Below are 21,722 nucleotides of genomic sequence, written 5' to 3'. Positions count from 1 at the left end.
TTACTCCTTGGAAGGAAAGTTATGACCAACCTAGATAGCATATTCAAAAGCAGAGACATTACTTTGCCAACAAAGGTCCGTTTAGTCAAGGCTATGGTTTTTCCAGTGGTCATGTATGGATGTGAGAGTTGGACTGTGAAGAAGGCTGAGTGCCGAAGAATTGATGCTTTTGAACTGTGGTGTTGGAGAAGACTCTTGAGAGTCCCTTGGACTGCAAGGAGATCCAACCAGTCCATTCTGAAGATCGGCCCTGGGATTTCTTTGGAAGGAATGATGCTAAAGCTGAAACTCCAGTACTTTGGCCACCTCATGCGAAGAGTTGACTCATTGGAAAAGACTCTGATGCTGGGAGGGATTGAGGGCAAGAGGAGAAGGGGACGACAGAGGATGAGATGGCTGGATAGCATCACTGACTCAATGGATGTGAGTCTGGGTGAACTCCGGGAGTTGGTGATGGACAGGGAGGCCTGACGTGCTGCGATTCATGGGGTCGGAAAGAGTCGGACACAACTGAGCGACTGATCTGATCTGATCTGGGGGGTCAAACAGAGTGATGTGGCAAGTGAAGTGCATACATAAATCCACCCAGCCAGTCTGTCTTTTGGTTGGTGCATTTAACCCATTTACAGTTAAGGTAATTATTGATATGTATGATTCTATTACCATTTTAATTGGTTTGGGTTTATTTTCGGTAGGTCTTTTCCTTCTCTTGTGTTTCCTACCTAGAGAAGTTTCTTTAGCATTTGTTGTAAAGCTGGTTTGGTGGTGCTGAATTCTCTTAATGTTTGCTTGTCTGCAAATCTTCTGATTTCTCCATCAAATTTGAAGGAGAATCTTCCTGGGTAGAGAGTTCTTAGTTGTATATTCCTCCCTTTCATCACTTTAAATATATCATGCCATTCCCTTCTGGCTTGTAGAGTTTCTGTTGAGAAATCAGCTGATAGCCTGATGGGAGTTCCCTTTTATGTTGTTATTTTTCCCTTGTTGATTTTAATATTTTATCTTTGTCTTTAATTGTGATTAGTTTGATTATTATGTGTCTTGGTGTGTTCCTCCTTGGGTTTATCCTGCCTAGGACTCTCTGTGCTTCCTGGACTTGGGACTTATTTTCTTTCCCATGTTAGGGAAAGTTTTCAGCTATTATCTCTTTAAATATTTTCTCAGGTCCTTTCTCTCTTTTCTCCTTCTTCTGGGACCCGTACAATGTGAATGTTGGTGCATTTAATGTTGCCCCAGAGGTCTCTTATGCTGTCTTCATTTCTCTTCATTCTTTTTTATATATTCTGTTCCGCAGCAGTGATTTCTACCTGTCTGTCCTCCAGGTCATTCATCTGTTCTTCTGTCTTTATTATTCTGCAATTGACTCCTTCTAGTGTATTATTCATCTCTGTTCTTTAGTTCTTGCAGGTCTTTGGTAAATGTATCTTGCATCTTCTCCATTGTTTTCCCAAGATCCTGGATCATCTTCACTACCATTATTCTGAATTCTTTTTCTGGAAGGTTACCTATCTCCACTTCATTTAGTTGTTTTTCTGAGGTTTTATCTTGTCCCTTCTTCCATGACATAATTTTCTGCTTTTTCATTGTGATAAACTTTCTGTTAAAAAAAAGGGGGGGGTTGTTTTAGCCACTGTGGGACTGTGTTTCCTCTTGCTTCTTCTGTCTGCCCTCTGATGGATAAAGATAAGAGGCTTGTGCAAGCTTCCCAAGGACTGGCTGGGGGTAAAACTGGGTTTTGCTCTGGTGGACTGGGCCTTGCTCAGTAAAACTTTAATCCAATTATCTGCTGATGGATGGGGTTCACTCCCTCCTTGCTGGGGTCTATGATAGAGTTAATGGTGACCTCCAAGAGGGTTTATGCCAAGGGGAACCTTCTTGGCCTGCTGCTGCCAGTGTCCCTGTCCCTGTGGTGAGCCCCTGCCAACCCACACCACCACAGGAGACCCTCCAACACTAGCAGGTAGTTCTGGTTCAGTTGCCTGTGGGGTCACTGCTCCTTTTCTCTGGGTCTTCAGTTCAGTTCAGTCGCTCAGTCACGTCCAACTCTTTGAGATCCCATGGATGGCAGCACTCCAGGCTTCCCTGTCCTTCACCAACTCCCAAAGCTTGCTCAAACTCATGTCCATCAAGTCGGTGATGCCATCCAACCATCTCATCCTCTGTCTTCCCCTTCTCCTCCTGCCTTCAACCTTTCTGTGTCTTGGTGTGCACAAGATTTTGTTTGTGCCCTCCAAGACTGGAGTCTCTCTTTCCCCCAGTCCTGTAGAAGTCCTATAATCAAATTCCACTGGACTTCAAGGCCAGATTCCCAGGGGATTCCCAGTCTCTCTGTCAGATCCCCAGGCTGGAAAGCCTGACATGGGGTTCAGAACTTTCACAATAAAATGGGAATCCAAGTTCTTATTCTTGGAGCCAAAGAATGGAATCCATGAACCTGCAAATACTCACAGTAGCAAGCGAACAGGATTTATTAAGGAGGAGGAAAGTACAAAGTTCTCAGCATAGACACTGAGAGGGGGTAAACAGTCCCTTAGAAGGTGGGGATTACAGTAGTTTTTTATCTTTACCAGTATTAGTCTGTACATTTTTGGTTGGCTCTGGCTCCTGTCCTTAAAATGCATCATTTTTAACCAATCAGTTTAAAGGTCAAGATGCTTAACATCTTTATGGCTTCTCTTTATCCTTCAGTTCAGTTCAGTCGCTCAGTTGTGTCCGACTATTTGCGACCCCATGAATTACAGCATGCCAGGCCTCCCTGTCCATCACCAACTCCTGGAGTTCACCCAAACTCATGTGCATCGAGTCAGTGATGCCATCCAGCCATCTCATCCTCTGTCGTCCCCTTCTCCTCCTGCCCCCAATCCCTCCCAGCATCAAGGTCTTTCCCAATGAGTCAACTCTTCACATGAGGTGGCCAAAGTATTGGAGTTTCAGTCCCAGCATCAGTCCTTCCAATGAACACCCAGGACTAGTCTCCTTTAGGATGGACTGGTTGGATCTCATTGCAGTCCAAGGGACTTGCAAGAGTCTTCTCCAGCACCACAATTCAAAACCATCAATTCTTCGGTGCTCAGCTTTCTTCACAGTCTAACTCTCACATCCATACATGACCACTGGAAAAACCACAGCCTTGACTAGACGGACCTTTGTTGGCAAAGTAATGTCTCTGCTTTTGAATATGCTATCTAGGTTGGTCATAACTTTCCTTCCAAGGAGTAAGCGTCTTTTAATTTCATGGCTTCAGTCACCATCAGAAGTGATTTTGGAGCCCAAAAAAATAGTCTGACACTGTTTCCACTGTTTCCCCATCTATTTCCCATGAAGTGATGGGATCAGATGCCATGATCTTAGTTTTCTGAATGTTGAGCTTTAAGCCAACTTTTTCATTCTCCTCTTTCACTTTAATCAAGAGTTTTTTTAGTTCCTTTTCACTTTCTGCCATAAGGGTGGTGTCATCTGCATATCTGAGGTTATTGATATTTCCCCCAGCAATCTTGATTCCAGCTTGTGCTTCTTCCAGCCCAGTGTTTCTCATGATGTACTCTGCATGTAAGTTAAATAAACAGGGTGACAATATACAGCCTTGACGAACTCCTTTTCCTATTTGGAACCAGTCTCTTGTTCCATGCCCAGTTCTAACTGTTGCTTCCTGACCTGCATACAAACTTCTCAAGAGGCAGATCAGTTGGTCTAGTATTCCCATCTCTTTCAGAATTTTCCACAGTTTATTGTGATCCACACAGTCAAAGGCTTTGGCATAGTCAGTAAAGCAGAAATAGATGCTTTTCTGGAACTCTCTTGCTTTTTCGATGATTCAGCAGATGTTGGCAATTTGATCTCTGGTTCCTCTGCCTTTTCTAAAACCAGCTTGAACATCTGGAAGTTCATGGTTCACGTATTGCTGAAGCCTGGCTTGGAGAATTTTGAGCATTACTTTACTAGCGTGTGAGATGAGTGCAATTGTGCGGTAGTTTAAGCATTCTTTGGCATTGCCTTTCTTTGGGATTGGAATGAAAACTGACCTTTTCCAGTCCTGTGCCCACTGCTGAGTTTTCCACATTTGCCGGCATATTGAGTGCAGCACTTTCATAGCATCATCTTTCAGGATTTGAAATAGCTCAACTGGAATTCCATCACCTCCACTAGCTTTGTTCATAGTGATGCTTTCTAAGGCCCACTTGACTTCACATTTGAGGATGTCTGGCTCTAGGTGAGTGATCACACCATCGTGATTATCTGGGTTGTGAAGATCTTTTTGTACAGTTCTCCTGTGTATTCTTGCCACCTCTACTTAATATCTTCTACTTCTGTTAGGTCCATACTATTTCTGTCCTTTATCGAGCCCATCTTTGCATGAAATGTTCCCTTGGTATCTCTAATTTTCTTGAAGAGATCTCTAGTCTTTCCCATTCTGTTGTTTTCCTTTATTTCTTTGTACTGATCACTGAGGAAGGCTTTCTTATCTCTCCTTGCTATTCTCTGGAACTTGCATTCAAATGGGAATATCTTTCCTTTTCTTCTTTGCTTTTCGCTTCTCTTCTTTTCACAGCTCCTCAGACACCCATTTTGCTTTTTTTTATTTCTTTTCCATGGGGATGGTCTTGATCCCTGTCTCCTGTACAATGTCATGAACCTCTGTCCATAGTTCATCAGGCACTCTATCTATCAGATATCTATATCTATATATAGATAGATATAGATATATAGATAGATAGATATATCACTCTATCAGATCTAGTCCTTTAAATCTATTTCTCACTTCCACTGTATAATCATAAGTAACTTGATTTAGGTCATACCTGAATGGTCTAGTGGTTTTCCCTACTTTCTTCAATTTAAGTCTGAATTTGGCAATAAGGAGTTCATGATCTGAGCCACAGTCAGCTCCTGGTGACTATATAGAGCTTCTCCATCTTTGGCTGCAAAGAATATAATCAATCTGATTTCGGTGTTGACCATCTAGTGATGTCCATGTGTAGAGTTCTCTCTTGTGTTGTTGGAAGAGGGTGTTTGCTATGACCAGTGTGTTCTCTTGGCAAAACTCTATTAGCCTTTGCCCTGCTTCATTCCGTATTCCAAGGCCAAATTTGCCCATTACTCCAGGTGTTTCTTGACTTCCTACTTTTGCATTCCAGTGCCCTATAGTGAAAAGGACATCTTTTTTGGGTGTTAGTTCTAAAAGGTCATGTAGGTCTTCATAGAACCATTCAACTTCAGCTTCTTCAGCGTTACTGGTTGGGGCATAGGCTTGGATCACCATGATATTGAATGATTTGCCTTGGAAATGAACAGAGACCATTCTGTCGTTTTTGAGATTGCATCCAAGTACTGCATTTCGGACTCTTTTGTTGACCAAGATGGCTACTCCATTTCTTCTAAGGGATTTCTGCCCACAGTAGTAGATATAATGGTAATCTGAGTTAAATTCACCCATTCCAGTCCATTTTAGTTCGCTGATTCCTAGAATGTCGACGTTCACGCTTGCCATCTCCTATTTGACCACTTCCAATTTGCCTTGGTTCATGGACCTAACTTTCCAGGTTCCTATGCAATATTGCTCTTTACAGCATTGGACCTTGCTTCTATCACAAGTCACATTCACTAGTGATACAATCCACTGGGTATTGTTTTTGCTTTGGCTCCATCCCTTCATTCTTTCTGGAGTGACTTCTCCACTGATCTCCTGTAGCATATTGGGCACCTACCAACCTGGGGAGTTCCTCTTTCAGTATCCTATCATTTTGCCTTTTCGTACTGTTTGTGGGGTTCTCAAAGCAAGAATACTGAAGTTGTTTGCCATTCCCTTCTCCAGTGGACCACATTCTGTCAGACCTCTCCACCATGACCCATCCATCTTGGGTGGCCCCACACGGCATGGCTTAGTTTCATTGAGTTAGACAAGGCTGTGGTCCATGTGATCAGACTGGCTAGTTTTCTGTGATTATGGTTTCAGTGTGTCTGCCCTCTGATGCCCTCTCACAACACCTACCGTCTTACTTGGACTTGGGGTATCTCTTCACAGCTACTCCAGCAAAGCGCACCCACTGCTCCTTACCTTGGACGAAGTTGCCCCTCCTGACCTTGAACATGGAATAGCTCCTCTTAGCTCTTCTGTGCCCGCGCAGCCACCACTCCCTGGACATGGGCTGCTCCTCTTGGCCATCACCCCTGACTTCAGATGTGGGGTAGCTCCTCTTGATCCTTAGATTATGTCAACAGCCTTTTTCATGTCCCCTGGCCACTTTACAATGGACGAGATGTATGGACTTAAGATTAGTGATCACCACGTTATTTTTTCCTCCAACATACAGAAGTTAATTACTGTTCTTCCCTGGATCTAAGGGGCTTCCCTCATAGCTCAGTTGGTAAAGAATCTGCCTACAATGCAGGTGACCAGGGTTCGATCCCTGGGTTGGGAAGATCCCCTGGAGAAGGGAATGGCAACCCACTCCAGTATTCTTGTCTGGAGAATTCCACGGAGAGAGAAGCCTGGTAGGCTACAGTTCATGTGGTTGCAGAATCAGACAGGACTAAGCAACTAACACTTTCACTCACTCAAGGTTACTTAAGAAACAACCAATACAAGAGACACACAGTCTCCCTGAAAGTAGGAAATAAGTCTCCCCTGTAAAAGGTGCAACCCTGCACCTGGAGGAAGAAGGATTCTTATCACCAAAGATGAGGAATTTGGGCACATGAAGCTTATATAAGCAAACCTTTCTACTTCTTTAACTGGGCACCCCAAACTTAAGTCTGTTAATTCCTCACAAAGTCACGGCTTGTCTAAAAAGAATAAAAGCTGCCTGCTTTGCCCACTTCTTGCTGTGGTTACTTGCTCAGTCATGTCTGACTCTTTTGCGACCCCATGGACTGCAGCCTGCCAGGCTCCTCTGTCCATGGAATTCTTCAGGCAAGAATACTGGAGTAGGTTGCCATTCCTTTCTCCAGGGGATCTTCCCATCCCAGGGATCAAACTCCAATCTCCTGCATTGCAAGCAGATTCTTTATCTTCTGAGTCACCAGGGAAGTCCTTGCCCACTTCTTAGGTCCCATTTCTATGGGGCCTCCATGTGCATGAATTAGAGTTAAGTTTCTTCTTTTCCTGGTAATCTACCTTGAGTCAGTTTTACTATTAGTCCAGCCACCAGAACCCAAGAGGGTTGAGGGGTTATTTCACCTCCCCTAAAGTACAAATAGGATCAGAGCCCCTGCTATGACACCCACCAACCAAAAAAGCAGTTCTCAAACTGTATTCAGAGGGAGCCGAGTCCTCCTCACACTTGCTTTGAGGGCTACACAAGCACCTGATTATCATTTTAACCTTCACTCTCAAATGTGCTCCACACCAAATTTTACCACAGTAGACACTGCCAAAGCATTTCTGCCAGGGTAAAACTCATTTTTGTGCAGGCTTCTTCCCAGGATAAAACTTTTTGTTGCGTTCTCTGTTTACGAACTTCTGAGACTGCAGACCTGGGTGGACAAATAAACCAGATGTGCGTTTGCCCCAAATGCAAAACGATACCTGCAGGACACTCGCTGCAGGACTGTCAGTAGAGGCGAGACTGGTTCATCCTATGGGCCGATCAACAGGGGACTGGTTAGCCACACAACGGAGCTCTGGGGAGCCATGAAAGTAGTCAGGACTGCGACCACAGTCCTATGGAGCCATCTGTGGGATGGACCGTTAGGTGAAAAAGGGAACGAGGAGGAAACAGTGGGTAAAAAGGAGATGCCTCAAAAAAAAAAAAAAAACAGAATGAACTAGGAACACCGGAGGTGGGTAGATCTGGGGAAAAGGACCTGGCGTCCACGCAGATCTGTGACTCTGCTCGGCCCTCAGGTGGCCCCACTCCTCGCAGCGGCCCCTGCACTTTGGCTTCTTCGTGGTCTTCAGGATTTCTGTGCCGGGCATTGCTGGACGTCCCTAAACCTGTCCCAAGCCCGACACTCCTCACCCCCCTCGGTGTTGCGGGCCAGTAAGCCCGGCCCGAAGACCTGCGCTCCGCCTTCCCAGCGTCGGAGCCTCTCCAAACCCGCCGGGCTTTCCCGGGGCCAGGCCCAGGCGGCACACCTCCGGACCGGGGAGCCGGGGAGCTCCGACTCTGCTCCCCGAATACGAGGAAGCTGAAGAACGCGTCTTCCCGGAAGAACGGTTCGGTGGGGATCCCCCAGGGAAAGTGCGTGGAGGTGGGGGTCTCGCCCCGCTTAGAGCCCGCGGAACCCCCAACGCGGGACTGACGCGCTCAGGGCCCGGCCCCAGGGACTGCGTGGAAAAGCCCGTCGGCCGCTGCCTCTTCTGCAGCCGCACTTTGAGTGCCTGGCTTCTCTGGGCACTGGGAAAAGCCGGTGGAGGGCGCCGGGCCCCAGCCCGGGGCGCGAGAAGCGCGGGAGCTGGCCCGGAGAACCTAACGAGAGCCGGGAGGTGGCGCTGGCGGGCGGCGCGCGGGCTCCGCGACCGCCAGGGCAGCGTCTCCCGCGCGCGCCAAGCCCCGCCCATGCGCAGACAGCGCCTCTCCTGATTGGGCAGTGCCGCCACGCCGGTGAGGCGGAACGAGCGTCGTCGCGTCCGGGTGACGTCTCCGGCGGGCGTCGGTCGGGGTCGTCGGCGTCGGCAGCAGTGTCGGCGGCGGCGGCGGCGGGTGGGAAATGGCGGAGTATTTGGCCTCCATCTTCGGCACCGAGAAAGACAAGTAAGTGAGAACCGGCCGCAGGGGTTCCGGGCTGGAGAGGCGGGTGGCGCGCGGAGGAGCTCGGCGGCGGGCCCGGGCGGCGGCGGGAGGCCCGGCGGGGGGAGGGGCGGGCTGCCCTTCCGGCCTCGGAAGCCGCGCGCCGCCGCGTGCGCCCGGGCAGGCGGGCGATGGGCCGGGCCGGGCAGACGCCGGGCTTCCGCTTGGGCAGAGCGGCCTCTCTTGCCGGGGGTTCCTCGGCGGCCCACCTACAGGCGACCCTTGCCCCCGGCTCTAGGAAGCCGACTCGAGTTGTGCTAAAGTTGTCAACGTTAACGATTCTCCCAAGTTTGATCTTTTAATGTCGAGTCGGGCAAGCTGTAGTATAGACTCGCTCGCGTTAAATCGTTAGATAACTGAGGTTCCTGTTAGGGTTTTAGATGCTTAACAAGCCTCTTGTGTGAGTTAAGCGATCATGGAACTGATCATAAAGACATTTGTTGTGAAACAGTATTTTGGAGATTACGAGTTAACTAACCGTGAAAGACAGTCTGCTTTTAAAATACTTTCAGGTGCAATTCCCATGTAAGAATAAGATGTGTGATTTTTTTAGGTTGCATATCTTCCGTAGTCAGTTGTTAGGTTGAGAGTAAAAACATAATTTTGGCTTTGCCAGGTGTTAATTTGGGAGGACAGTTCTTTGAAAACCTTAAGATTGAGCTGGATGTATTCTTCAAATAAATGGTTAGCATCTTGGTGTTCTTCAGAGCTGTACACGGTTTATGTGAATATGTTTTTAACAGTGAACTCATAAGTTTGCCATAGCTAATGTTTTGACTTTATCAAAAACTTTATGAAAAACTTTAAATTGTTTCTGTTTTCCAGGATGCAGTGTATCTTGTAAAATGTTTTCTTTTACACATTCTAGAATCTCCTGTGTTGTTTGGAAGAGAGGGTTATATTTTTTCCTAGCAAAACTCACAAGACAGTCATCAGTCATATTCACTCCAGAAACACTTACTGGGTGTCAGCTCAAGGCCAGTGTCTGGGGACTGAAAGATGGGTAAAATTTGGATCTTGTTCTCAAGGAGCAAGGGGGTGCTTGTCGTGCAAAGGATAACTGAATTAAAATGAACTGAAACGCATTAAGTGCTGAGGAAAAGAGGTGTGCCCTGAATGCTGTGGCCCCAGAGGCAGCAGCTTGGGAAACAAGATCTTGAATGGATCGGCCAGCTCTGCTGGACAAAGAGGCTTCTCAAGTTTGCTGAAGAGCATGCAGCGTCGATTTTACTTATGAGCTTATATCAGTGTGGGCCATGACTTATGTCTCCTGGAGTTTTTCTTTCCGTCATTCCTGTAAAAAGCTGCAGAAGGTGGTGTCCTCACTGTTACTCTGATGCTCTTACATTCCTGCCATAAACAACCCCATGTCCTCTGTTAGAGTTAGATTATCAAAGTCACAGCTGTAATTTAGGAAACTTGATTATTTAATCTAGGCTTCTCGTTTCAGGGAGATTTGTGGAGTTTTAATTTCCAGGAAACAGCTCAAAATTTTCAGCTGAAAAATGATTCCTGCTAACTTTTTTTTTATTATTTAATTTGAACTGAGTGTAAAATGTACACCTAGCAATTAAAAATATCTAGCTAATTACACATTTGAGGTTTTAGACATTTTCTAAATGTAAGAATGGATTAGCCTTTCTAATACCTTTTCTCAAATAGTACACCGCATCTTTTCTTTAACATCTTTTCATTTTATTGCCGTAGTCCAATGAGCCTACTAGACAAGTTTAGACTAATAGATTAAATTCAGTGATTAACTGGCCATTGTGAAATGGGAGTCATTTCTGATGGTACAGCAGCAAGGATTGGTTTAATTATATGGAATAGTTGGGTGTTAATGGTTGAAACAGAGGTTTTGTCCGTTCTCAGACAGTCTTAAACTATTTTCAAGTGACTTTCTGAAGATGTAACATGACATACTCGTGTATGTAGTGATCATTTTTCTCTCCTCATAAATTTAGACTTTTCCATTTTTATTGCTACCTGATAATAAATAAATGGCTGGTTGATTTCATGGGCCATCAAATTTTACTGAGGCCCTTTAATCTTAACTGTGACTGTGAAAGTCGCTCAGTCGTGTCCAAGAGTGGGTAGCCTTTCCCTTCTCCAGGTGATCTTCCCAGCCCAGGGATCGAACCCAGGTCTCCTGCGTTGGCAACTGTGAATGGCCCTTGCTAAAATAATTGAATCTACAGGGTAACTGTCCCACCTCTGCAAGTCTGAATGTTAATGGGACACATCTAGTAAGGTTGCGTAACTCATCACAGATCTGCTCAGCCACCGTGCACTGCTGTCATGCTGGCTTGATTGCTAGTTTTGATTTTATCTGCATCGTCCAAGTATTGGAGCATATTGAGAGACGACCTTGTGTAGTTCTTACAGGCAGAGTGGGCGCCCCAATAGCTTATTCTCAGTGTATTGTAACTGGGGAGGATTGTTTACTTCAGACCTCTTTTTGGAAGTATTCTGTTGGTCTGGTGTCTTGGGTGGGGGAACCTGGACTTTGTATTTATTTGGATGATAGTGACTGCGTGTGATGAGCACGTAGTATACTTGATCCTGGTTCTTGGAACAGTGCCAAGGTTGGCATTTTCCTCAGTTTACAGAGACCCGGCCAGGTGCGGGTGACTGGCCCAAACCCAAGCAACTAGTAGCAGAGTCAAGATCCTGACCCCTCACCAGACTGCTGATGTCCTCAAGAGAGGAGTTCATCATGGAAGGAAAAGGAGCAGCTAGGTTTTGAGTTAAATATAGTTTTAGACTGACTTACATTCAGTTTGAGAGAGAACAGTGGAGCAGAGAAGTATTGAATATAATTGAACCTTTGAACCACATGGAGGTTGGGGTGCCAGCCCTCTGCACAGTCAGTAATCCAATCCCAGTTTATTTAACCTCCAGTCAGCCCTTCATGTCTGCTGTTCTGAATCCTGTGATTCATCCAACCATGGGTCCTGTAGTCCTGCAGGATTTAATACCTGAAAAATCTGAATAGAAGTTGCTCAAGGATCAACCGTACTTGAAGGGAATTTGAATGAGGAGGAAATCAGGTTAGAATAGAGTGCCGTGTTTGAAGAGGGGCAAATTGAAGCTAAATCAACCAGAGCTTGCCAGGGTACGGCAGTGGTAAAGAATCTGCCTGCATGCAGGAGACGAGAGGTTTGTTCCCTGGGTCAGGAAGCTCTTCTGGAGGAGGGCATGGCAGCCCTCTCCAGCATTCTTGCCTGGAGAATCCCATGGACAGGAGTGTGGTGGGCTACCATCCATGAGATCACAAAGAGGTGGACACAACTGATCAGATGGGCTGCTGCTAAGTCGCCTCAGTCGTGTCTAACTCTGTGCGACCCCATAGACTGCAGCCCACCAGGCTCCCCCATCCCTGGGATTCTCCAGGCAAGAACACTGGAGTGGGTTGCCAGTTCCTTCTCCAATGCATGAAAGTGAAAAGTGAAAGTGAAGTCGCTCTGTTGGGCTCGACTCTTAGTGACCCTCCATGGACTGCAGCCCACCAGGCTCCTCCGTCCATGGGATTTTCCAGGCAAGAGTACTGGAGTGGGGTGCCATTGCCTTCAAAGTACCTATTACCAAGAAAAACAATGTGCCTAGGTCTTTGCGAAGTAAAAGAAAAGTAGTGTGGTGGCATTTGTCGTGTTGATGACGTATTTCCATCTATTTGATGTCTTTCCAGCACAATAATCAGTTCTCGTTTTCCCTTACAGAGTCAACTGTTCATTTTATTTCAAAATTGGAGCATGTCGTCATGGAGACAGATGCTCTCGGTTGCACAATAAACCGACCTTTAGCCAGGTTTGTTTGTTTTTCCTTTTTTTTCTGTTTTCATGTAAATTATCAAGACTTCATGTACTTTGCAGAAGCAGTTAGTAATTTCCATGTGTTAATAATAAGCAGGGTTTTTTTCCCCTCTAGTTTTATTTTTCTATTTGTGTTCATAAATGTGTTTTGTTTAAATGAGAGTGAGGCAGGTGAACCACCCCAGCAGAAGGCCTGAGAGCACCATTCCCTGTTTTTATCATTAGAGAAACTTGTTGGCTGTGACTGGGTTTCACTGCCTTACCACCCTCCCTGCCTCTAATTGACATGGGTCGGGAGGCGCAGCCAGGCCAGCGCTGACCTCGCCTCTTCTCCAGGCTGGTAGATGTAGAGGTGGGTGGGACCCCCTTGAAGGAGCCTGCCGTGCTCTGCCCCCAGGGGCTCTCCAGTTCTACTGGGCATGTCCCCTGAAGACCCCAGCCAAGGACACAGCCAGTTGTATCATGTTATAGAAACATGAAAAACGAAATTTAACCTTAGAATGTGGGCGCTTCCCTTCAGGTTAATGGCCAGTCTGTTCAGTTAATTGAGAGATGCCGGGTATTTGAGAGATTGGGCTTAGCTCTGTTGGAAGTTTAGTCAAAAATTGTGATTTTTGATAGTTTCTTTTCGGCTAATTGAAGAAAAGGCAGGGGTTTACACCCTTCAAGTGATCCGGTGAATTTAAGGGAGATGGCACCTCTGAGAGGAACAGAAGCCTTCTGCCCATGTTCACCTGAACATTTGGAATTTGAAAAAGATCTAGACTTGGGTCTTTCTTGAGCTCCTTCAGGTGGCCCATGAAGTCTAAATGTGCAGCCTTGGCACCGAAAGCCAGCCAGGTGGTGTAAGAAAAAGACAGTATTTTCTCATTTAATTGCTTTGAGCATGTCTCTTTTGAAATTCAGAATATTGGAGGATTTGCTTTACATTTTCGGTAATATTTTTTCTTTAAGTGCTTCCATTTGTGAACTAAGTCTCCCCCACTAGGCCAGTGGCCATGATTCCATAAAGTTTGGTGGGAGTCAGCTGTATGTGTTAACTTGAACATCTTGTTTGGATTCATTTGGTTGGTTTCAGGTAATCCTGACCTCCTCTGATTTTAATGGAACTGCATTACTCCCTTTAAGTGTCGTTTTATTAAATGGTCACTGCCAGATGACCTGGCTGAGATCTGACAGGAATTTCCTGTTGGAGAGTTGGGCTCTGTATATCTGTCCATCAGACTTGTCACGCTCAGGTGGTTTTAGTTAAAAACCTAATGTGGTTGGCTTTAGGGAACAGCCCAGGCCTGAGATGGGCTATCAGTGACATGAGGGAGCGGCCAGGCCAGAGGACGAGGCTGTGCTGTGTGGCTGGTGGTCATTCTCCCCATTGGGTTTCCCAGAGCAGACCTTTGACTGGGGGGCTCTCTCACAACCACTCCCCTTGAACACTCAGCTACAAGTGGAACAGGCCAGTTTTATAAAACCAGTTAAAAAACTGCTTTGGATACATGTTGAGACTGAATATTTATTTTTGTAAGTTATGCAATTTATTGGTTCAGCTTGTAAATCTCTAACATAATGTCAGTGTGGGTTTCTTTTTAAGCTTCTTACAGTGATGTGGACATTAAGATTCATGTAATGTGCTAGCCTACTAACTTAAACATGGTTTGTTTTTTCAGACAACTTGATTTTAAGAAGAACGGTACAATGTAAGGTTTCAAGTCTACCTGATCCAGTTTAAAGCACAAGGGCTAAAAGGATTTTTTTCCCTTAAAAGAAGGATCGGAAAAGAGCAAATGTTTTAAGCTATTGTATTATGTAAACAGAGATCCCACCAAGAAAACGTAAATGTGCTAGACGCCTCTGAGAGTTAGGAAACCCATTCGTGTGCCTGTTTCCTACGAGATCAAGAGAGCTTGATGGACTGCATATGCTTGAGTTACACATTTGGTTTTAAAAACAATTTCATATGGGGAATATGATTATAACATGAATTTTTTGACATTATAGTGTCTGCTAGCTTGAAGCATAAAAAATGTTAGTGTTCTATTGCATTAAAACACTTCAGTAACATGGGCCTACTCAAAATAACAATTTCTTCTTGGTTGCTGGCTGACTTGACCTAAGTCACTTGATCTAAGTCACCGCTCAAACTCTGTTTTCATAATATGATGGTTTGGGTGTACTCTTCAGAAGACAAGTGTCTGATTTGCAGGAAGCAAACAAAACAGCAGGCGTTGAGCCATTTGCAAACAAGTTGTCTCTTTGCAATTGTCTAATATATGCACAGCAGCCAGTAGAATTCCCCTTTTTATTTTTTTTTCCCCGCAGACCATCTTGATTCAAAACATCTATCGTAATCCCCAAAACAGTGCACAGACGGCTGACGGCTCACACTGTAAGTCCCACAGTTGGAGAAGTTTTTTTAAGACAATGGTGTTAAAGAGCCCACTCTTAATTGAGACAAACCATGTTGGCTTCTGAGCTGCTGACATAGAGCTGTTGCAAACAGGACACGGTGCCGGAGGTCCTTGGCATTCACAGTAAGAACTTGATACTTGGCTGAGGTCAGCAGGCTGGCCGGGGAGGTCGCTGGCCAGGCCTCTCCCGCCCTGGATGTTTGTTAGCGAGAGGGGTCTGGCCCTGTGACAGCCGAACATCACCAGCCAGTTATTGGTCTTCCCAGTGGCTGAACCCCTGGCAATTATTAAGTTCTTTCTGTGAAATCAAAAACCTTAGGAATATGTAGGAATCAATAAGGTAAGTTGCCCAGTAAGTGTGGGTTTTATTTCACCATTACGATTTTTCCTCTAGGGAGTGGAGATTTCATGATATGTAATTATTGTATTTCTCTAGTCCGTTTATACAGGCACGCTTCTTTCTCAGTTGTTCATTAAGTTTCCTGTTACAAGAATGGTTTTGGTGGTAGCCTGCCGACTTGTCTGCATTCTTAACTGGATTGGAACTTTGAAATGGTGAATTCTTCTAGTCTGTGACAGAAATACAATACTAGCATATCATGGGATCTCTGTTACACTGAAGTGTTAGGGCGCTCCAGGACAGCCATCAGCTGAGAGAAAACATCACTGCTTCAAAAGAAAATAACTTGCTCTTTTTTCAGCACTGAGTCTTGACTGAAGCGATCGCCACAGGAAACCGGTTAAGTGTTTACATTTAATTTTCCATAATATAAAGTTGTTGCGTTTTGTATTTCAGACCATTGCCCTCTTGAACATTTACCGTAACCCTCAAAACTCTTCCCAGTCTGCTGACGGTTTGCGCTGTAAGTTCATACAAGTTCCTTCCCTGGTTCCCTGGGCTTGCGTGTCAGAGCTCAGTGTCGACTGCACCTGGTCTGCCGCTGTAGTGTCGAGGACCGCCTTCCACTGGAGGTGTCAGAGCCTGTGTCCCCCTGAGCCCGTGGAAACCTCTGCTGGAGGTTTAACTTCTGCCCACTTAGGGAGGAGCGAGAGCCTTAGAGAGGGGGCCCTTCCCAAGAGCACGGAGCTGCTGCTCCTCTGGGACCGTGGCCGTCATCCGGGAGGATGTGTGTCAGCTTAAATGTGGGCTCACGTTTTTCCCGCTTAAAGTGAAAGTCGCTCTAACTTTAAAAAAAATAGTTCTGAAATAATTTTTTCAGATATTATTTCTTACTAGAGTTTTTTTCCCTTAAACTCCATTTGGAGATCATGCTTTTCACTGTGAGAGCATTGTTCTGAACATGACCCCAGTAGGGCCCTCCCGGTTGCACTAAACCTTCAACATCAGTCCTGTGCGGACTCTTTTCATCAGATATTTTACATAGGTGTCTCTTGCATTGGGGAAATAAAGGATACGTGGCAGGGAATAGCTCTGGAGTGGGCATTCAGTGGACATCACTCCTTTATGTACCGGGGAGTGCTAAAGTCAAGTCACGGTTGTGGTATTGATGGGTAGTTTTTAGGGAACAGTAGAAATAATAAGTGTTGAACTCCAGAGTAAATGTAGTCATTTGAGGATAAGCTGAAACGAACATCCTGGACTTGTGTTAAAATCAGAGGGTCCAGACCAAAGCGTAGGTGCTTCGCATTCACCAGTTCATTTTAAAGCTGTTTAAAAAAAAGAACAGATCACAGAATAACACCACAAAGTACCTTTGGTGGCCACATGCCTGGATCAGACACACCCTTGGCCCAGAGCCCCTCAGTTTGTAGGGTGACCTGCGGTGGGTGCAGAAGTGCTGGCAGCCGCCACCTCCCTGAGCTGGGCCAGACTGGGAGCCTCCCGGTTCTGTGCCGTGGCGCGTGGCACCTGCGTCCAGGGGGACCGGGGTGGTGCGCTTTTCCTGCCAAGACACTAAATGTTTTTCGATGCTAATACTGACCTGAAAAGAGAATTTCTTTCCTTGAATCTGATGGTAGCAGGAGTTGGTAGCCCTTGGTGTATTGTTTTTTTAAAGAAACAAGATCAATGGGTGAAAGAAAGTGTTCCTGTTTGGATGGTTAAGTCATTTTGTGACAGCTCTACCCTGGGGTAGAAGTGAATGAGAAGTAGGGGACTGAGTAACGACAGTGGATCGCTCTTTGCCCTGTTTGTTTTCAGGGGGATGTGCATGCTTTATTGACAGAAGGATGTTGTATTAGTTCTCTGTGTGTATATTTGTGATTCACAGGACTCTTGTTTTGCACATGCTACAAAATAAAAGTTTAGCTGTACTAAATGCTACAGTTCTGGAGTCCAGATTGTAAGAATACAAATTAAATGCAATTCTGCTTCTACAGTTTAGCTACTAGGTTCATCACTACTGGCTCTTTTTTAATATAACCTTGTATCTGCAGAAAAATAAACTTTCTATGCTTGGATTAAACTTAAATATGAATCCCAGTTTAAGAATGTTTCTTTAAGAAAACTGGGTACTTGCAAGTTGTATTTAAAATATACTGAGTCGTGTTAATACTTTAGTTGAGTAGCTTTTTTAATCACTCACCTCTGCCTTTCAGGTCATTTTGATTGACTCAAAAATTTTTAACCAGAGTATAGGAGATAAAATATGCCCACTAGGAAGCATTTTAAAACGTGAACTTTATATAAGTTATTAAAATACAGTATTCTGTTTATGTAGTAACAGAGATATCAATCCCACGAATACAGCCAATAGTTTAATGGCCACCAAAATGTGATTCTCGGTATTGCTAAGACTTTGAGTGTGTGAATATTTTGTCTTCTCATTTTCCTAATGTGGAGAAGGATATTAATTTTAAACATTAAAATCTGCCCTTTGGAATGAGCTTCTCTTGACTGGCTTTTCTGTTGTTCAGACTTTGGTTTCTACTCAGGGAAGGGGATACACTCACTGTAACTTTTAAATCAAGACAAGCTGTCCGGAGTGGCGTCACCGCACGTGTTCACTGAGCGCTCTGTTGTAAAGTGAGCGGGGTTCCTGGAAGTTCAGAAACAACCACGATGCAGGGACACCCCCCTACCCCAAATGACTGGAAAGGGAACTTAAATCACTGCCAGAATCAAGATGGAAGCCAGTTTTTATCCTTAGAGGGAAAGTTTTCAGAGAGCTAGGGCGTTGTGGACAGAGCCCATGGCCACAGCCTGGGGCCCTTGTTGGGGCCCAGAGGAGGCCGCCAGTCCTGGAGGATTCCTTTGGAAGGTGGCTGTTAGCAACAGGCTGTCCCTGCCTCGAAGCTGCTGCCGGTCTGGCTGTTGGGAATATCAGCTTAATGACACTCCAGCTTTCTGCTTCCTCAAATTGAGATTCAGAGAGTGTCAGAGTTTGAATGGTAGAATGTAATGAGGATGGGATGTGAATTTGCTAAATCTGTCCACAGAATGGACAAGAGTTCACTTAGTGCATGTGAATTACGAAGAATAAAGATGAAAAGCTTTCTTCAACAAAAACCTGTAACTTTCCCTTTATGCAAAAGAGGGCACTCAGATTACTGCGATTGAACTTGGTCATTGTCCTTCTCAGTCTTCACTTTCCATCATTTGGGTTTTAATCGCATCAGAAAGAATTAATAACATTCTGTGTAGCTGATAATTGGTAAAAGAAGCTAGTAGGGAGCATAGATTTTAATCATCTCCCCTGCCTGATTGCCACCTTTCATTTTAACCCAAGAAAGGAAAGGGGGAAAGTCAGTGTGATTACTTGGCCTGTATCTTAAATCTAAAAAGGAAGAGAATTTTCAATTTGAAAATTTCTTTTGAGAGTCAACCTTTTCCTCATGCTTTCTGAAAATGTTGGCCCTTTGATGCTGTTGAAAACTTGTCTTGATTCTAATATTTTAATAGCCAGAACTGAGGTGGTCATAAGGGGCTTTTAAAATCTCACCACACTTCAAACTTTAGCAAGTGGCTGTGTGATGCACTGTCTTCAGTCTGCAGCAGAGTGCAGCTCTGTTTTCTCTCTAGATAAGCTGATGTGTTACATAGCAGTTGTGAGTTTAAGCGCAGAGCTCTGGCGGTCACAGTTCCCGGCTCTAACCAGCAAGCTCTCTGTTGTTCACAGGCGCTGTGAGCGATGTCGAGATGCAGGAACATTATGATGAGTTCTTTGAGGTGAGCTAGTGACTGAACCCTGTAGACCCGTTCACCCCCTGTATGGGGATTGGGACTTGACTCCATTAATAAGAATACATACTCATGAGTTCTGTTCTGTTCCTTTCTCATCTCTATTGTGATCCTCTAACCCCTGTTCTCCCCTTAGGAGGTTTTCACAGAAATGGAGGAGAAGTATGGGGAGGTGGAGGAGATGAACGTCTGTGACAACCTAGGAGACCACCTCGTGGGGAACGTGTATGTCAAGGTAGGACTGAGGCAGCAGTTGGGGCCGAGGAGTGAGGCGTGCCTGCCTCACCTTAGCGAGCAGCCCTGCTCAGACCAGGCTGGAGCCTTAATGCCCTGGCCAGCCCTCGTTGGCTGCGGCTCCAGTCCAGCAGCTGGCATGTGGGTCCTGGGAGGATGGGTGTCTTAGGCTGTTGGTTAGTGGTTGTGGGACTGTGGAAAAGAAACTGAATTATATGTTGGGTTTCTTTTTCCTTTTTTTTTTTAAACTTCTCTTGCCTGCGTAAATCACGACATTTGTGCTTTTAACCAGTTGAATTTGAAAACCAAGGCAGCATGCATGGCATGATCTTGGACTGTTGTAAAAATAAGTCATCGTTAATAAGGGATGGTCCAGTTTTTAAATTGCTCTCTCGCATTATGCCACCTGTGTGAGCACATGATACATATTTGAATCAATCATTGAAGATACTTGTTACTGAAGTGTGGGTGGTGAGCAGTTCTGCTTTGTCTTTTCAGTTTCGCCGTGAAGAAGATGCGGAAAAGGCTGTGATTGACTTGAACAACCGCTGGTTTAACGGCCAGCCGATCCATGCCGAGCTCTCCCCCGTGACCGACTTCAGAGAAGCCTGCTGCCGCCAGTACGAGATGGGGTAGGTGCAGGCCGGCCTGAGGGGGAGCGGGCGGGGGAGGAGGGGTTGTGTGCCCAGCGTGACCGTTCTGTTCTCCTGCAGGGAGTGCACGCGGGGCGGTTTCTGCAACTTCATGCACCTGAAGCCCATCTCCCGGGAGCTGCGACGGGAGCTGTATGGGCGCCGGCGCAAGAAGTGAGTACTGGGCAGGCTCAGCCCTGGGGCCTCCTCTTCAAAAAGCTCTGCTGGGAACGTAGTGACTACTCCTGGGCAGGCTCAGCCCCAGGGCCTCCTCTTCAGAAGGCTCCTCTGGGAACATAGGGAATACTCCTGGGCAGGCTTAGCCCCGGGGCCTCCTCTTCAAAAAGCTCTGTGGGAACGTAGTGAGTACTCCTGGGCAGGTTCAGCCCCGGGGCCTGCTCTTCAAAAAGCTCTGCTGGGAACGTAGTGACTACTCCGGGGCCTCCTCTTCAGAAGGCTCTGCTGGGAATGTAGTGCACACTGTAGGATATAAAAGGCACTCTGAGGGACATTCCACACATGTCTTCCTGCTTGTCAGGTAGAGATCAGACCTTGTTAACAGGGACCCATTGGCCGGGTGACCACTTAAAAGTAGATTTGTTTGCCCAGGATCTTATTCTGTCCCCTCCATGTCTGAACTTCTTTTTCCATTGGGGTTTCTTGTGTTTTCTTGGTTTGGGCAGGTCTTTGGTTGGGGGCGGTGGGGAGGGGGCACTGTCCTGTGAACCAGAGACAGTCAGGCACAGCCACATGACCGGTCCTGGTGCTTAATTGCAGGTGGGTGCTTTTCTCATAAGCAGAGAAAAGGCCAGGGTGTCAGTGTAACAGTCACTCTTCCAGCTCAGATTGTGTTCTGGCCCCCAGAGGGGTTCTCATCCCTCTCCTGTTAAACATGTGTTTGGAAATCCATCACTGATGATCATTTTATTGTCAGCAGAAAAGTATAGGAGAGAAAGAACCTTGTTCTCCCTTCCCCCCAGTGGGCTGGTGGGCCCATTGCTGAGCTGAGAACATCTGAGAGGCTTGGCTCAGGTGGGATGGTGTGTGTGCCCCTTCCATTCTGGGTTATGGCTCCCCTGGCCACGCAAGTTGGCTTCACAGAAGGGGAGAGGGTGTCATTCCTCTTTGGTCCCCAGTTGCGCATTTTTACCCCCAGGCGCTGTAATGTCTGAAATCAGGGCACGTGGTGCAGTGTCACCTGAGGCCCAGTCGGCAGCGTTTGTCCCTTTATCGGTGTCCCCAATGCGCCGAGCTGCCGGGTTTAGGTGTCACTGCCCTGCTAGGTTGCGTGCTGTGGTTTGGGTGCCATGGTTTGTTTCTTGTCCTCTGTTGCAGGCATAGATCACGGTCCCGCTCCCGGGAGCGTCGCTCTCGGTCTCGAGACCGCGGTCGCGGCGGTGGCGGTGGCGGAGGACGGGAGCGCGACAGGAGGCGGTCGAGAGACCGGGAACGGTCTGGGCGATTCTGAGCCATGCCATTTTTACCGTATGTCTGCTAGAAAGTGTTGTAGTTGATTGACCAAACCAGTTCATAATGGGAATTTTTTTTAAAAAACAACAAAAAAAAACAAAGATGGGTTTCTGAATAAAATTTGTAGTGATACAGTGTTCTTGTGTGACTTATTTTTTGTGCACAGTCTTTAAGTCTCTTCCTTCACGTCATGAGTCCTTGAGGGGACTACACCAGTCACTCTGGGTATAAATGACAGATTTTTAAACTTAGGGAATGAAATAAAACACCTCCCAGTTACGGGGAAATTCTTAGGAGAA

The 21,722-nt window shown here is 46.0% G+C and overlaps 1 protein-coding gene across 2 annotated transcripts; it reads left to right on the top strand.

Moving 5' to 3' along the window:
• Window positions 1-8,535: 8,535 nt before the first annotated feature.
• U2AF1 (U2 small nuclear RNA auxiliary factor 1) lies at window positions 8,536-21,560 on the top strand. Of its 2 annotated transcripts, none has more exons than XM_019963190.2 (8): window positions 8,536-8,693; window positions 12,449-12,536; window positions 14,858-14,924; window positions 19,026-19,075; window positions 19,224-19,322; window positions 19,820-19,953; window positions 20,035-20,127; window positions 21,289-21,560. In XM_019963190.2, exons 1-8 carry the CDS (start codon window positions 8,650-8,652, stop codon window positions 21,419-21,421), a joined length of 708 nt encoding a protein of 235 aa, XP_019818749.2. In that variant the 5' UTR covers window positions 8,536-8,649; the 3' UTR covers window positions 21,422-21,560. The 2 variants fall into 2 exon arrangements, with proteins under 2 accessions (XP_019818749.2, XP_019818740.2); XM_019963181.2 differs by lacking the exon at window positions 14,858-14,924 and adding an exon at window positions 15,743-15,809 and having other exon boundaries at window positions 8,537-8,693.
• The last annotated feature ends 162 nt before the right edge of the window (window positions 21,561-21,722 follow it).

This window comes from Bos indicus, chromosome 1, assembly GCF_029378745.1.
Source record: "Bos indicus isolate NIAB-ARS_2022 breed Sahiwal x Tharparkar chromosome 1, NIAB-ARS_B.indTharparkar_mat_pri_1.0, whole genome shotgun sequence".
NCBI lineage: Eukaryota > Metazoa > Chordata > Mammalia > Artiodactyla > Bovidae > Bos > Bos indicus.
The sequence above is the reverse complement of the archived record's forward strand: the minus strand, read 5'-3'. Positions and strand labels throughout refer to the sequence as shown.